Raw genomic sequence first — 18,013 nt, 5'->3', positions numbered from 1 at the left:
TATTCAGTGGGCATTTTTTCAAAATAGAAGAGATAGAAAGAACCTGTAATTACCTGTGACTGTCAACTCCGTAGTTCTTCTGACAACAAAGAATCCATATTTTAGCTCACAAGTGTAATTTCCAATGTCATCCTCTCTAACTTCCCGAATGACAAGAGTGTCCTTTTTAAACACAATACTTGATCTCCATGTCTTTGACTTGCATTCCTGTTTAAACAGAATATAAAACTTCAGGGATTTTGTTCTTACACTTAAAATGGATCACTGTGGACAATGCCGCTCAAAGTAAAGGTGGTTAGGTAAGTACCCAGGCTAGATATAAATGTATATAAACTAAAAATGTAAAAATCCAGCCCATTTAGATGTTGGTTAAAACTAATTTTATCACCAGACTTGATATTTATGCCTCTGGCTAGAAAAGGGAGTTGATTCCTTTGGTGGTTTTTTTTTGACATTGGTTTGCTGACTTGCTCATATTTAATTGACTTATTTAGCATAACACTTATGTCTGCAATCTATGACTTTTATATTACCAGTAGCTCAAGCTGCAGGGAATAATTTTTTTTAATTCCTTTTTTAAAAAACATAACTAAAAAATGTAGAGAAACAGAAGATGAGAATGAGGAGAAATAAGGATGCTATATATCTCTCTCTAAAATAATCTTAGAATCAAAGCTCTCTGTACCTAGAAAAGATGCATTCTTAATATAAAAAAGTATTTTATTAAAGACACAAAATACAAGATGAGAATAAGAAAATAGTTGGCTACACTTCTTCTATCTTATATATGCTATCAGTTAATTTGGGCATTATCTTTCCAGGCCACAAATTTTAATTTTTAGGTAGCACAGTCTTGTATACCGTAATTAATTCTACTGCACTGCCCACAGGCAACACTACTTGCAAGAACTTGGCCCTTAAGTAATGATCTAGAAATCATAACACAATATTGAAATAAACGTATTGATAAAAACAATGAAACTATATTTGCAAATATAACTTTAAGTATACATTTAAAAACAAAAATTTTGGTAGTGTTTGCTGAATTTTATGCTGCAAAATTAAGCTGTTTATTCAGGTAAAGCAGACATAGATTTCCCATGCAGTTTAGTAAAGGAAGCATTTTAATTTCTCAATTAGTTAATTCTTTTCTACCATTGGTTCTGTTGTCTTTTCTTGACAAGATTAAAAACAAATCAAGCTTCATAACACATTTAGATCAAGAGAATCATAAGAACATTGCATAATATACATTTGAAGGTACAAATCTCTTGCATTCCTTACCTTATACCACAGAATTTCAGGCTCCCTAAATGGAAATAAAAAATCCTCAATTTCAGGACATGAGATTTCCTTGCTTTTGCTAAGTTCAGCTTTTTCAAAATATTTCATCTTTGAATTGTAGCAGAGTCCGGTGTCGTTTTCACCCACCGTCAGCGAAATGGACACTTTCATACAGTAAGTTGAGTTTCTGTAATGCAATGAAAATAGAAAGAAAAGTCTAATAAATTGGAAATTGAGCAACACACCAAGAACCACATATTCATCAGCACTGAGTATACCTTAAACCTGAAGTGGCAACATTTTACAGACGTTAATTAAAACTAATCTTGTGATTAATTATAGAATGAAGGATGTTTATATCTAAGGCACTGCCAGTTTGACCATAGCCTACAATGCCCATAATCTACTCCCAGGACAAAATGTTCTGCATTACCTACAGGCTTCATCAGCTTGTGTTCTCTCCTGAAACTTGTTGCTACATCTGCTTCTGGATGTTGATAAGCAAGGCAGGGAGAGATCAGGGAACTCTGTCTGTCTTCCCACATTCCACTATGTGATTCAATCAGGCAAAAAGACCAAACTGCTTGAATTTTGGTGTTTTTTTTCATTTGAGTTTCCAGGTGGGGAGCAAATGAGTGAATAAAGTTGAGTACTCCCCAGGAGCATACTGTGATGGTGTAAGATTTCTCTCCTACTGTTCTGTAAATGCATTTTACCCCTGGCCTGCTGACAGAGGATCCTGCAGAGAGCACTGAGGAAAGATTCACCTCCTTATCACCATTCTCATCCTCTATGACCTAATTTCTTATTTATAATGGACTTGTGTGTATGAAACATGGCAGAATCTCAAAGATCAAATTCTTGATATCTGTTTCCTTTTTCTGTTCAATAAGAGGGAATAGAAATACTTTGGGATAAAGAATAAGAAAAAAACTTAATTTACAAAACACTAGAGTCCAGTTTTCTACAGAAAATGCAACCCTGTAAGTAACTATCAAATTAGAGAATAGTGTTAGAAACATAAATTTTTGAACAGAATGACCCTTAGCTGTTGATCTAATTCATGGCCTTGTAAGGCAATCAAACACAAAATTATTTCCTTATAATGAAGAAGTAAGTATAATTTGTTACCATGTTTGAGAAACTGGCTGTATAAAGCAAATAAGGTTGATGCAACTCAAAGGTAGGATCCACTGAATATGGATCACTCTTGCTGCATTTAAGCTGGTAAAGAGCCAATTCCCATTCTTACCTGTACATGCAATTGAAAATCACTCACCTTTTGAAGAATATTTTTTATTGGTGTAAATTATGTAATTTCTTCATTAAGGTGTTACTTGGAATATTTTATTTATTTGGGTTTTTATCATGTGTCTTGAAAATATCATATAAAGTCACTTAAATCTGTTTTTCCAAATTGGTAAAATGTTTTTTTTTTGTTCTTGGAAGACTCATCCCCTGGGAACAGGTTCTGAAAAACTCATCAAACTCTGAGGTTTAAGTGTAAACTAACTGGATGGGAGTGTCCTCTTATCAGATGACAGGGAGCAGTATTTAGGGAGCTGTTTGGCTATACAATTTTCCCATTTAAATATTCTCTTTAATTCCTTCCTGTATGTTTAAGCATCATGTTTAGTTCATGTTACTGAATCTTATAATTTAAATATTTAAAGGAGGACATGGCAGGGGGAAAAAAAAAGGAGGACAATTTACTGTTTTCCCAGTCTCTGAAAAAGCAAGGTTAGTATAATTTTTGCATAGGCATCCTTCAGTATCAGAGTGAATTTTGCAAAAATTATGATTAAATGTTTTGATCCACTAAAGAACTCTGTTCTGCAACAGTCACAGTGTCAATTGCCAGAGACAGAATTTTGTCTGAGGCACATCCAAGTTTCCATCGCAACAGCAGATCCTTTAGCAGATGCAGCTAAGGCTTCCTGCTACATAAGAGAAGCATTCTGGAAAAATTTCAGAATGTTTAAATTCATTGTTTGAAGTGGATACTTCTAAACTGTCAGATACAAGGTACTCAAAAATTTTGGGTAGATTTTTGTCAGCTGAGCTCCCCACCAGAATTTTCTTTCAAAAGCTCAAAATATTATAAAAAAAATAATAAAATTCCAGATACCCACTGGTGACTTCCTTATTTCAATTCTAAATACCAATTGCACAGTCAGTCTGACTCATCTCATGCTCTTTGTCACAAACCAAGGCTGTTGGGATGAAACAAAACTCAAAAAGGCAGGTACAGTAAGCAGAGCAACACAAACAATATGAGGTAGGAAAACCAAGATAATGGGCTCACAGTACAGAAAGAGAAAAAGAAAATTAAAATGTCCCCAGGTAGGAATAATGAAGAAGAGGAAGAGGAAGAGGAAGAGGAAGAGGAAGAGGAAGAGGAAGAGGAAGAGGAAGAGGAGGAAGAAGAAGAAGAAGAAGAAGAAAAGTAGGAAGAAGAAGTAGAAGAAGAAGAAGAAGAAGGGGCTGAGTTTGCTGGTTACAGCCAGAGCATGAAGGATACAGTGGATGTCAAACCTCTCAGGCACAGAAAATGTGGCAGCAGAGCCCTCTGGAGCATGCACATAGGACAGAGGGTGGAAAATGCTCATGTGTTAGAAGTAAAACAGTTTTCCCTATGTCTCTCACTTGAGGGACCAGATAAGCAGCAAATAAAACAAAAGAAAAGCCAACAGCACGAGTTTAAGGAAGTTTAAAAATTGGAGTAGGCCAGTTGGCCCAGCAGGTCACTGTCCCCCCCAGTGGCTTCTGGAGCATTCCTTCAGGACAGCAGTTCAGAAACTTCATATGCAGGATTCCCTTTTACTGGATTTGGGGTTTTTATGTTATTTGGGGATTCTTTTTCCCAAAAATTATTTCCCTAAACTGTGCTTTAACTCACTTATCACATGATACTTTTTGGGAGTTTCTTTTGTTTGTTTGCCTTTATTTTTTTTCCTGAATATGGTGATAAGAAGAGTTGACAAATTAGCGAATTAATTTATCCCTAGTCTGACCAGTCCCAAATGTTCAAAAATATAAAGTTAGCAAGAACCTTTTTGTATATATAAGTGAAGGTTTTCATTTTCATCTGTTATTCAATAGATTTTCAAGTGTGAAAATAATAAGATCTTAAAATACAAAATACAATAAGAGAAAGAAAAAAGCTGTTTGGTAGTTTTTATTTAAGACACCAAACCAATTTAAATCAAATTTGCCTTAAAACAAAGTTAAATGAAGAGGTAACTTGTTAGAGAGAAAAGGAGACACAAGGGGTAAAACTTACAAGAGAACACACACAGACTAAGAGCATCTTCTCTAAGCTTGGGCTTTTACAACATTCCCATCTACATTTAAAGGAGTTGCTTTGAGAATTAAGCACTTAAAGCATGGTTTCTTTATAAATACATCTCTAAAATGGGCCAGATGGGTTTGCACTTACAAAACTGCTTTTTTTTTTTTTCCTCAGAAAAAGACCCCTGATAATTGTGAGTCTCCAGCCTCACCAGAGAGAGCTCAGTGATGGATTCACACAGCTCAGTACTGTCCAGGCAGCATCCCTCATCATCCCTATTCATGACAGAAGGGAAAGTGGAACTCTTCCTGTTCCTTGTCCACTCCAGTGCTTTGCCATTATGCTATTTACAGAGTAAACAAACTGGAGAGCAAACAGGAAGCCAGAAAATCTCTCTTATGCTTCTCTTCCTCATACAAAGTTGAAAAGTAACTTTATTTCCAACCGATTTGGAAAAGTAACTTTATTTCTAATTCCTTCAGAACTGGACATTTAAAAGAAAAGTCTGAGAAAAATATTTTATTTGCAGTTTTATTTAAAATTCTAATAAGAGAACTTAGCCAGTGATGTCAATATCCACTTTCTATAAATGGTTCACCACATTTCTGGGGAAAACTTTTGTTGACATCATTAATTAGTTTTTTTCTTAATTTTGCAGACACAGTTTTGTCCCTTTTCAGTCCAAGTAACTTGTGCTACAGTTATTTGGATGCCTGAAAGCTGGTGAGCAAAGAATTCATTCAAGACAGAAACAAAACCATGTTATTGATAATCTACTCGTGCTCCGGGCCCGTGGCTCCAAAGGTTCTTTGTGAGCTTTTAAACTTTCACACAAAAATTTTTAAAGGCTCTGCATAGCAGCAGGGTTTTCTGAGGACACCCCTGAGGGTTTGGGCACGTGGTGAGGGAGGAAGGCCAGGGCTCCTTGGGGCAGCCAGGATTACTCTTGTGCTCTCCTTGGTGGCAGGATCCGATGGCCCCAGCAGGTCACTGCCCCCCCAGGGGCCTCTGGAGCATTCATGCAGGACAGCACTTCACAAACTTTATAAGCAGGATTCCCTTTTATTGGATTGGGGTTTGGTTTGATATTTGCGTTTGGTTTTTTTCCCCCCAGGCTGTGGAATGGCTGACTCCCACTCTCACTGGTTCTGATATCTGGGATCACTGATTGCCTTTTGCACAAAGCTTCCAGAGGCGGCGGAGCTGCAAGAGCTGGGGCAGTGCTTCAGGCTTGGGGAAAAGAGAAGAAAAGTGGAGGGAGATGGACAGAAGCCAGCTGGAATTTTCCTCTGTGCCTTAGAAATTATCTCCTGCTTCCATACCCTGGGGGGCCAACCCAGTTTGGAAACTGCTTTTGACCTCAACTGAATTACATAAGCACTGATTTCTTCCCTCAAGGGTCACCTAATTATGTGCATGATACTCTGAAATAACCCAGTGCACACGAGCCTCCAGGACTATTTGAATATCAATAGTCTACAAGATACTTGTTCCAATAGGTTTGAATTAGACACACCAGGAAATATTGTTTAGTGTTAATGCCTGCTTCTATCCTTGGAAGCCAAACCTTCACATTTTGTCTTTTTCTGACACAAGTGGTACACACTGCCATCCTGAGCTTCCCCTTCACTCCAAACCTGTCAAAAGAGAATGTCAAAATGCAAAGTCTAAATGCATTAGAATAATGCTTTCCTTGTGTAAGAGGAAGCTAGTGACTGATGTGAAAGGCCTTTTATTGATGTTCTGAAAAATAAAACCTAATTAAATTAGCCTTTACCAAGGGAATTTAATTTTCTCATCCCTATAATACCTTAAACCTTCATTTTTTTTTGAGTAAAGTAGAAAAAAAGATGTAAATGTTTATGTTACTGATTTTTCTGTATGATCTCCGTCTTTTTTAAAGTCAAAGTGAAACATTTCTTTATAAGAATGGGAATCAATCTGATATTGATTTCTACATTTTAATGAAACTTCACTTTCTTAGTCAAAAATACTCAAAAACATTATGACAATAACCTTAATTATGAATTTGTACTGGCAATTACATGGAAGGCAAAATTACATAAAATTTACTCATTTCCCTAATTTTCCCATCAAACATTTTCTTTCAAATTAAAGCTTCCTTTCAAATACATTAAAAGAAAAAAATCCATAATCTTACTTTACAGGTATACAAAAGTATTCCTGTAATGTAACTCTGTCTTCATTCCTACAGCATATGAATATAAATATAAATAAAATTAATTTGAAGTTAAATATTTCTTACAGAGAAAATGTGTTTATATGTGTATACGTACGTGTCTATAAATCAGCCATATGGGTATGTTTGGGATTCCAGTGATTGTAAAAATAATACTAGAGGTATGTGATTCAAGAAAGACACAAAATTTTAAAAGCATATTTATAGTATACCTATATGTTATTAAGTATGAGAAAATTTTGATTTTAAAAATAACTTTCTATTAAAATATTTGGTATCAAAAATTCAGAGAATAGCACTTATGGATTGCAGGTAGAAATGTTAGAGGTAGTTACAAAGAATAGTAGTAAATAAAAAAAGCATTGTACTGCACAGGGCATATAGGGTGAGTAAAATATGGATTGCCACTAGTCTGAATTTAATTTCACATTTGATATTTTAGTGCTAGTTACAAATTTAGTGCTAAATTAGCTCCTCATTTCAGTAAGGCTTCCCAGGATCATTAGTGAAGGAATTTTGGGGCAGTGAGTCATAAAGTGCTACAATGGAGATGTGTCAGAATGATACTAAACGTTTTCACTGCAGCAGATCAATGTATATTCCCAGAGGAGACAGAAGTATGAAGAGCTGTGCAAAAGTGTGCCCTTAGAGATGAAAATCCCTTTAGCTTTCAACAAACTGCACTGGGGAGATAATACCAGAGCATGAAATGCCTCTAGGTATGCTCTGTCCTCAATACAGGAGGCGACGGCACTTGCTTTTTCTTGGGAAGCAAGGATCCTGAAGAAGAGTAATTTTTGTACCCTTACTTAGCACCATATGCCAGAATAGCAGAAATGCTTCTTTTGAAAATTGCAAGGTAACAGAGTTACGTTACTCTTCCCATTTCTTTCATTTATAGAATCACAGAATCACAAAATGTTTGAGTTCAGAAGGGAACTCTGGATGCCATCTTGTCCAACCCCCTGATCAAGGAGAGACACTTAGCTCTGCTTGCCCAGGAGTGTGTTCAGACAGCTGTTAAATATTGCCAAGGATGGAGACTCCACAACCCTCCTGTGCAACCTGCCCCAGGGTTCAGTTACTCTCATGGTAAAAAGTGTTTCCTGATGTTCAAATGGAATATTCTGTGTTCCAGTTTGTGCCCATTGTCTCTGGTCCTGTAACCAGGCAACACTGGAAAGAGCCTGGCTCCATTCTGTTGGCACCCATCCTTCAGAAACATATCTGTCAGTGAGATTCTCTGTGCCTGCTCCAGGGTAGAGAGTCCCAGCTCTCCCAGCCTGTGCTCACAGCAGAGATGCTCCAGTTCCTTTATCATCTTCATGCTTCTGCATTGGAAGAAGCTCCTTCCATGTTTCTCTTGCCCCAGTGAGTCTGGAGCTGGGCACTGAACTCCAGTGGCCTCACCAGTGCTGAGTGAAGAAGAAGGGTCACCTCCCTTGGTGTGCTCACAATATTAATACAGCACAGATCATCATCCACCTTTTTTGTTGCAGGGGTACATGGCTTGTTCATGTTCAGCTTGCTTTTCACCAGAACCCCCAAGTTCTTTTGTATATATTTTTGTTCATGAAACATCTGTTTTCTCAGGGGGTTTTTCACCCACAGGGGATGGAGGGGAATCATTAAAGAAAAAAAAAAAAAATCAAAACAAAAAAACCCAAACAAAACAACCCCCCCCCAAAAAAAAAAACAAAACACCAAAAACCAAACAAACAAACAAAAAAAAAAAAACCACAAAAAAAACCCACCAAAAAACCCCAACTTTGCCCAAGTAAAAAGGACAAAAAATAATAGGGCTGAAAAAATGCAGACTTTTTGGAGCCTGCTCCAGCAGCTGTGCTTCTGTGCTCAGGAACAATCGAGTATTACTACATCCTGATGACTCAGAAGATCAACAAATACTGGAATGTCTTTATCACCAAATCATCCCTTTTGCAAATGCCTTCTTTTATAGCACTAAAACTGAAAACATTGAAAATGCAGTGCTGCTAAAAGGCTTCTCCCTTGCTCCCTCTCTTTGCTTGATGAACTCACACAGTTCTCAGATAAAGACAGATCCTGTCATTCAGTCTCAAATGCTAAGTTGGTTTTCTGTTCTGCTGTCAAGCACATGCATAAAGAATATCCCATGAAGGTATCTGTCTTGTTTCCAAATGATTAGATATTTATCTGTTGCTAACTCTGCATGAGTCTGTTATTTTCTGAATAGAAAAGTTACTCATTAACAGTAGATATGGACCGAGATATTGAACAATTACAACATTTATTATAGATATTAGAAGAATGACATTTTCACATGAAAAATATTCCCTTGAAAATCTCTCCATAACTCTTTCCCATATCTACCCAGTAAAAATGGGAATACATAAAAAAATCATCACATTTCAAGGCAGTTTCCTAGCATACTAATGAAACTTTTCCAGACTCCTGAAAATTCTCTAATGGGATTTAATGACAATTCTGAATTAAAAAAACCTAAATAATTCCTAAAATTATGACTCCTATATTTGTTAAAATAAACAAAACAAAACAAAGAAACAAAAACCCCCAAACCTCTCCCCCCAAAAAACTGAAATAACCCCCTCCCAAAAAAACCCAAACCCCTACAGCTTTAATTATACTTGTTTTACACCTACTTTCCTAAGAAGAAACAATTCAGATACCAGTCAGTCTTCCTTCCCAGTCACAGGATTAAAAGGAAGACAGTAATATGACATCTCAGTAAGAGCATTGCTGTGTGCAGATTGAGCCAGAACTCAAAAGAAAGCAGCAACTTTCTGCAGAAAAGTCAGTCTTTGGAAAAGTTGCTGCTGCTTCCACTAAAGCAGAAATTTAGAAATGTGCAAGAATTTGTATGAAATTTATATTTGTATGACTGAAGACCTCAGAGCAAGTCCTCAATTTCCAAAGGCAGCAGGATTTGAAGGCACAAATCAATAAACAAAAGGATATACACAATTTGGATTTGTCCTTCATTTGAGAACCATAAAGAATACAGGAAACTTAGCTTTTAACCATTTTTGACTGTGTTCATATGAACAGCTTTACCTCAAAACAGTTTCCAAAATTGTCTCAATGTGATCAGTAACGACATAATAAATATTTTTATTTCACTCTAATTTTAAGCTCTAAAATGCACTCCTGATACACTTCAGGCAGTAGCTGAAGATGAGGCTTATGGAAGCTCAAGCAATATAAACCAGTATTTGCACTATGTTCATACCAACATCATCCCTGAACACAAACAGGGGCGAGCAATGACTTCACCCACCCGAGCTACCAACTCTGCCCAGCTCTGAAAGTGTTCTCAGTTCAGCCTCCAGAGCTTCTATCCAGTTTGCATTTCTGCCTTTAAATCTGCTAAACACCATCATTAAGTCCATGCAGTAAAGGGAAATTGTAGAAAAATAATCATCTTTACAGAGAAGATAAAAGAACTCGGTGAGCCATTTCAGGTTAGCATTATTTGAGGATCTTTGGAAATATTTCATTGAGGAGGCTGGGACAGCCTCCAGAAGGATGCACTCTGTTGTAAGGCTTTCAAAGCATGAGTTGAGACTCCATGCTAAAGAATTATTAATTCCTTTCTTATACAGAATCCCCAAATAAATTAGTTTTTCTTTTCCTCAGCATAAAACCAATACCTATGGACTTTCACTCCTAATGTCACATTTCCATCTCCAGTGACTGAGCCTAAGTACAACACAACACATTTGAGAATCCAGCAGAGACAGAAGTCAGTATATACTCAGCAAGTATATGAAATTATACTATTATTTGTTATTGTCTACCACCAAAGTAAACAACTCTGATGTGCCAAATGAAAAGGTTGTGGCTGCCTAAACAAACAGAGTGTGAGGATAAGGCACAGGCAGGTGCCAGACATTATTACTATATATTTTCATTTCTTGATTTAGCTTTCAAACTTGCTGTTATGTGTCATCCTCAGAAGCATGAATCACCCAGAACATCCAGGCATGAAAATCCAAAGTCATATGAACAGCAGCAAAATGAATGTATGACAGCTTTCTACACAGAAGCCTTGAATAATTTCACCTAAATCAAGTGTGCTTGTGTAAGCTATTTTCATTTCACAAAAATGAGGTTTGCTTTACACATTTTAATTCATACCTGAAACATAAGAGGTAAGCTGAACAAGTTTCAATACATTTCAGATAATTGAAAGTCACTTCTTTTTCAGTTGGACTATGATGTAGCATTAACGTGCCAGAGTCTTTATATACAGCACCTTTCACTACAGGGGCAGCAGGAGACACAGGGACAGTAGGAGACACATCTCTCTCAGACATATTTTTCTTGGTGGTGGTCTCACAGAAAAGTCCACTCCATTTGTCAGAAATGTAGAATCTCCACTTGGGCTTGTCTGCCTGCTTCATCCTATAGCAGGACACAGCTTCCACCTGGGCTGGTGCTGGTTCCCTAATCATCTGCTGTTCTTTGTCACCTAGCTTCATCCACAAATTCCCCACTATCTAAATATAGGAATAGCTATATAAAACAGTTCAATTCCATTTATAAATACACTTTGGCACAAAACCCTGCCACCAGTTTTACAATACGTAGAGAATGAATGAATATATAAACTATTTATGAGTAGAAAAAACCTACATTGTCATTTATGTACCACATTTTCTGGTTTCTATTTTTGTTCCTGCAATCTATTTCAGTCACATTTTTTTCCTCCATATTGGGAAAGAACAAAGAGAACCTGTGAATTCCTGTATTGATTAAACACTTTGTCACATTTTTCATGATGTTCATGAATTAATTTGCAAGCATTTAATATTCAAAGAAATTTGAATTAAATAGCTATTTTCTTGACATTTGTTCAGAAACATGACTTCTGCTTGTGCTCTTGATGTCTTTGTTAGAGTCAGGTGAAGCTAAAACCAGAGGGATGAGGAAAGAGGCTGAAGGTTCATCCAGCAGCTGGGTGAAGCACTGGTATCCACAGGTGGGCACACACACACAGACACACACTCATGCACAGAGGAGCTCACAGGGCTGCTCACACACACACACACCTATGTCATAGACATCTTTTATGAAAAATCCTTTCCTTAGGATTTTTCCTCCTGAGAAGCTGAGAGGCCTCAGGAACAAAATGTAAACAATGATTGTCTGCTGCTGTGGAATGCAACAGGTGCATCTGGGATTGGCTCATGTGGTTGTTTGTAATTAATGGCCAATCACTGTCAGCTGGCTCAGACAGAGTCCAAGACACAAGCTTTTGTTATCATTCCTTCTTTTTCTATTCTTAGCAAGCCTTCTGATGAAATCCTTTCTTCTGTTCTTTTAGTATAGTTTTAATGTTTAATATAGTTTAATATATATCATAAAATAATAAATCAAGTCTTCTGAAACATGGAGTTAGATCCTCATCTCTTCCCTCACCCTAAGACCCCTGTGAACACGGTCACACACCTACACAGATGCCCTGTGCCTGCTGAAATAATGAACTGCAGAGCTGTCCCAGCCCAGCGCCTCCCCTCCAGCTATCAAGCAAAGCCAGCCAGTGGAATGCACACATACACAAACTGTGGGTGCTTCCAGCCACTGCTTTTAGCCTCTCATCCCAGGAGCTGCCCCAGGAGCTCTGCTTGCCCCAGATGCTGGCACTGGCACAGGAGGTTTGCAGTTCCCATCAGCTGCTGATCCTCAGACAGCTCACCCTGCTCCCCAGCCAGGCCAGCTCAAAGCTCACCAGCATGAACCAAGCTCTGCTTAGTGGAGGCAGCACACCCACAGGGAGAACTGAACTGAACTGCCATTTTATGAGAAGATGGGACAAATTATATAGTTCAAACTAGAGTACTTACCATGAGCATATTTACACTGAACAGCATTTTATCTCCTGTCTCTACTATCCTTTTATATTCTACTTCATTTCTTTCCTGTACATTAGTCCCTCTGTACCTCTGGTTCTTCCCTAAATAAGATACATGCATCCTCAGAATCACTTCAGAAGATCATTCAGCAATAATTTTACATAACAAAAAAAGCTTTTCCTCCCTGCATCCCATAGGAAGCCCCACACACTCTTCAGTCCAAAGGCCTTTCCAGGAGGGAACATCTCCAAGAGATTGGGTGATTTTCTGCTTACAGGTCACGGGGATTTGTTACCCATCTCTGCTTCTCTAACCCCTCACTGAGTCTTTGTGTTTTCTACAATCATCTTTAGGCACTAGAGTGTGACTAACTTGGCACTACATGTGTGATAGCAGACAAGGTATCAGTATATTCATTTTAAAACAAAGACCATCAGCCAGTTCTCAAAGACCATGCAGGGTAACATAATTGACAAGTTACTGATTTCTTCCCAGTATCCTTTGTTTTCCTATCTGGGTCTTTCCTTGCCTCTCTTTATAAATGCTCCCCTCTGCTCACTTAGTCACTCTCCTGGCAAAGATCCCATCAGGTTTCTCTCTAAGACTATTTTTTTTATATAGTGTTCACTGTCCTTTCTTTGCTACTTAATCTAAACACTTCAAAATCACAGCATGTTGTGGCAAAAAGTAGTCAGTTTGTGAGTGTAATCATAACTACTTTTGAATGCTTCATATTCTGGTAATACTGTTTTTAAATGATTTTCTGAAACTTTCTATAATCCAAAGCAAATGCACACAAAATACCTAATCAGTTTCTGAATCTTCCTAAAAAAAATTGAAATACAACTTCTATTTTCTTAAACTTGAGCTTTACAGCAATATTTCTTCTACCAGGTTTTCTCCGAAGTTTTAATTTCCTTTTACCTACCGTTTTTACTCCCATTCTAATATATTTCAGCCACGATTTTGTCTACACTATGTAAGCATTATATTTACATCAGTATATAAATTATTATAAACATATATATAATGTAAAAATATAAATTCCATAAAGCCTAGATATTCTTAAAACTTTTAAGAAAAAAAACCCACAGAAATATTTATCTCCTAAGCTAACCCATTTTGGAGCTACTACAAACAAAATAAATAGAAAATACTATCAAAAATGCCAGATAAAATTTCAGGATAGAGTAATTATAACTATCACCAAAAAAACTGTACTGTGAGGAAGAACTGAAAGCACACAAAAATCAGAGAAGTTCTTTTCTTTCTGAGCCACTTAGGAGTTGTTTGTTTTTTTAATAGAGCTTGTTATGGGAAATCTTCCATTGTAATTATGCATGAGCTACTGTTACTCCAAAATATTGATGCTTTCTATATATTTTTTCCATTTCCTCTTTTATTTTGAGGATAAAAATAACTCTTAAATATTTCAATTTCCAGTTTCTGAAAGATGAAGAATAACAGTGAAATGCTGAGCTCTTTAAGAGTACAAACTGTAGTACACCAAAGAAAATACCCAAGGAAAGTGGTTTTTTTAAACTCAAACAAACAGTGTTTTTTAAAGACACTCAAGTGACACAAATGTTTGAGAAACATGACTTTGAAGCCCTCATATTATATTCTGTTTCCTTCATCTGCAGGTTGAAATATATGAGATAATCTTGATACTATAAAGAACAACAGCAGAAGCTCTAAAGACTTCAATCTACAGAGGCAGATTTTTCTATGTTACAATTTCCTGCTCATTGGTGTTAGTGACAACATTGTTATTGTTATCATAAAATGTGTTGACAACAGAATATTTGGCCCTTAAGAATTTATTTGCACCATCTTTAAGGGTTCACATTAAGTTACCAAGTTTTTTGTTATTTTATTAAATCATTTTATAACTAGATAATTTTTGAACATGTCATAAAATACCAATGACTCTAGTACAGTGAAGTGCATACATATATGTATATTGAAATGTAAATTGCCTCAGAAATGAAAGCTATGCTATCAAAAGTGGAATAATAAAGAGAAGTTTTATGTTTTATATATGTTTGAATCAGAAAATGAATTAGCTCATTTCTCCTAAAGTCAAAATATCTGAAACATGCGAGTTTTATGTAGAAGGCCAGAACTCAAAAATATGTTCAAATATATTGCAACAAAAAGGTAAGCAGCAATTTTGATGTATGATAGCCCTGATAAGCATCAGGGTTACTCCAGGATCCCTTTACCATGGAAACAACTCAGTCTATTAGTTTTTAAAATAAAATAGTTATAAAACCAGTTGCCTTCATACAGTATAAACACTCATAGGAAAACAATATCAGAATAGCTTTCCTGGATTCATACGTGTTTTTTTTTTAGTTTTTCAGCTATTTCACAATGCATACTAATGATATTACTCTTTCACAGTAAACACAGGAACTGCAAAAGACCATAACAAACGAAAATCAGACTTGCACTGAAAAGTACTACCAGCACATGAATCTTATGTGTGACAGCAAGATAAAAGTTCAGTAGAAATAAAATTTTTGGTTGTTCCTTATTCCCGCTCAGACCTAAACCAAACTAGTAGGATGACTTAATTCCACAAATTGAGGGGTTTGTGTGCATTCTTCCTTCAGAGCATCAGCATTCACAATTATCCAAAAAAGATGTGTACTTGAAGGAAAAGCAATATCCAGTGGTTATACTGGTTTAGATATAATTGAGGCTATGTCACTATCTATAAGATAGCCCCAGAAAGCTCTTGAATTTTGGGGAAATGTCCCTCCTTTTTAAATTTCTTGTAAGCTATCATTTTCAGAGAAGCAAGATTAGACACATAAAAACAAGTCTGGTTTGGGAAGATTTTACTTATTTGAGCAGATTTTCTCAATTTTTGTGCAAGCTAATACAGCTTCATGTCAGGAATTATGAATCTCCCTGCAGAGAACAGAATTGAATTTTTTGGTTTTGGTGGGGAAAAGCTGTGCAATGGAGTTCTGTTCCTGTATCAGCTCAGTGACAGCTCATCATTACTTTGTGACTGAAGGCTGTGCTGAACACTTGGCAGAACTGGGCTTATTCTGTTGACAAAGCAGAATTTTGCCACAATCTGCAGTAATGCCCAGGCAGAGGAGGGACAGGCTGCCTGTTCCAGCACACAGATTCCTTCAGGACACTTCCCTGGTGCAGCTCCCTACACAGCTAGACTCAAGTCTCAAGTTAAAATATCAGTGGTGGTTTCAGCCAGCAAGATGGTTTTTGATATTCAAAAGCAGAGGGAAGTCCCTACAGCAGCATGTAGCATATGCACGTCTATGTATAGATACTTAATGTTTTAAAACTAGGAGAATTTTTACTAATTTCTTTATAAAGAATTTGATTTTTTCTTTGCCTTGATTATGTCATTAAAACAAAAAGTAGCAAGTCCCTGACTTTAATGATTACTATATACCTTTAGCTCTACCTGTGTACTTACATTATAAGAAAGTTATTAGCTATATGATTATACTTTACTTTACATTTTGAATTTAACTCATTTATAAGCCCAGTATAGACTAGTGTTTCCCAACACTTAACATTTCAGACCATAAAACATGGCTTCAATACTTTCAGACATTATTCTCAATTACAAAATCTCATTGGATGGGTTGAATTTCAGAGATGTTGCTATGAGGCATGCCATGGAGAGCCCCTACATGCAGCACGGTGTAATCTGACACAGTAAAGAAAAAGGGAAAAAAAGAAAAAAAGAAAAGAAAAAGAAAAGAAAAAGAAAAGAGAAAAAAGGAAGCTACTTCTGGGCAGAGAGAAAGTCACATCATTTTCCTCAATGTCCCCAAGGCTACTGAGGCCCTCAAGTGAAAATACAGGCATGAAGAGATCCTGTATATCAAGTGTAGCTCGGAACAGAAGAGAGTTGTTATATAATCCCTATATCCTCTCTCCTCACAAAAAAATCCCTGAATAAGATTGTTTTTGTGGGGAAAGTGTCAGATCTCACTGCAGCACCACTAAAATATCATTCTTTTATCGCTTGCCCTCATTTCAGTTTTAATAAGCTCTCTTGGCTCTCTTATCTTTTTATGTTCACTCCAGAGCAATTAAACAGAAATGCAAATGTCATACTCATTTTTATAACAGTGTCTCTTATAAAACTGCAAGGAAGACAGCAAGTTATATATCTGTTGAATGATGTATCTTCTCTTTCTCAACAAAATCTAGCCAATATGAAGAAAATGCCTCTATATGTACCATATGTGTGTTTGCATGTTTTATGAACGTGGGAAGATTATTGGTTACAATTCTAGCAGAACTTCTAAAGAAACATTAGACTTTGAAAGCTCAAATCAGTTAAATCGAACAGGGAGAGAATTTATGAATATTCAGTTTGGATTTCAAAACAGCTGCTCTATTTGACCATTATAAAAATTAACAACTTTTTTATTCACTAAATAGAAACATCCAGTAAAGTGATATTGTATTCACAAAAATATCTGATAGCCACCTTAATCCAGATTTATTTCATAGAGCCATCTTCCCTCTTTAAAAAGAAATCTCAGCAAAGAGGAAAATAAAAAAGGAAGAAAATTCAGATTTATTTTTCCCTGTTTGTCTCTGAAACCAATCCAGCAATCCAATGGAGACACAGAGAGTATAGCACACAAAATAATTCAGTAAGCATCCATCTTGAACAATGAACAATATGCTGTCAGAATGGCAACATCTTGATCATTACCACCAGTAGAAAAAAGTCTCCCCCAAATTAAGTGGGGTACACTTTGCCAAAAGAGGTTTTCTGACACAGAATGCCATCCATCTTCTGCTCAGGTATTTGCCTGTGACCTCAGCCAAAGGCAGCCAAGTGTTTCACACTCTGCAATACATTTACCTCAATATCTGTGAAGTGTTAAAGTGTTATTTGGCAGAGGAGGAACTGAAACAGAAAGACTACTTCCCCACTCCTCACAAATAGCAATATGAGAAAATATCATTAAAATAATTTCAATCCAGGCCTAAACATTTACCCTCCAAAATCAACCCTGTTTCTAAATTAACACACCACAGGATGAAAAAGCCAGAAAGAATATATGAAAGAAAAAGCTATCATCTTCCTACTTTATTTGCAGCATCCTTGTGACTGTACCGTTTTTTCCTCCACTTGTTCCACCTTTATACAAACTATTCACAGCCATGTGTAAAAACAGGCTGGTAACATCAGGAAAATAGCAGGAGAGAAATCAAGGTGCAGATAGACTAAATAGCAGGGCCTGTGGCAAACAGCAGATAGTTTAGGAGAAGGGCAGGTCGAAGAGGAGAAGGGCAGGTAGATTAGAAGAAGGGCAGGTAGATTAGAAGAACCAGACAAAATAAAGGGCTCTGTTGGGTTTGTGTGGTGAGGTG

At 36.7% G+C, this 18,013-nt stretch overlaps 1 protein-coding gene across 1 annotated transcript in view; it reads right to left on the bottom strand.

Annotated features, from left to right (window-relative positions):
* Window positions 1-18,013, bottom strand: part of IL1RAPL1 (interleukin 1 receptor accessory protein like 1) — a 669,405-nt gene that overhangs the window by 258,372 nt on the left and 393,020 nt on the right. Inside the window, exons 4-5 of the mRNA XM_059466278.1 lie at window positions 1,285-1,471; window positions 54-207 (exon numbers count right to left, since the gene is read on the bottom strand). Of these exons, the coding sequence (XP_059322261.1) occupies window positions 54-207; window positions 1,285-1,471 (341 nt within the window). The remainder of the gene's footprint in view (window positions 1-53; window positions 208-1,284; window positions 1,472-18,013) is intronic.

This window comes from Ammospiza nelsoni, chromosome 2, assembly GCF_027579445.1.
Source record: "Ammospiza nelsoni isolate bAmmNel1 chromosome 2, bAmmNel1.pri, whole genome shotgun sequence".
Taxonomy (NCBI): Eukaryota; Metazoa; Chordata; class Aves; order Passeriformes; family Passerellidae; genus Ammospiza; species Ammospiza nelsoni.
The sequence above is the reverse complement of the archived record's forward strand: the minus strand, read 5'-3'. Positions and strand labels throughout refer to the sequence as shown.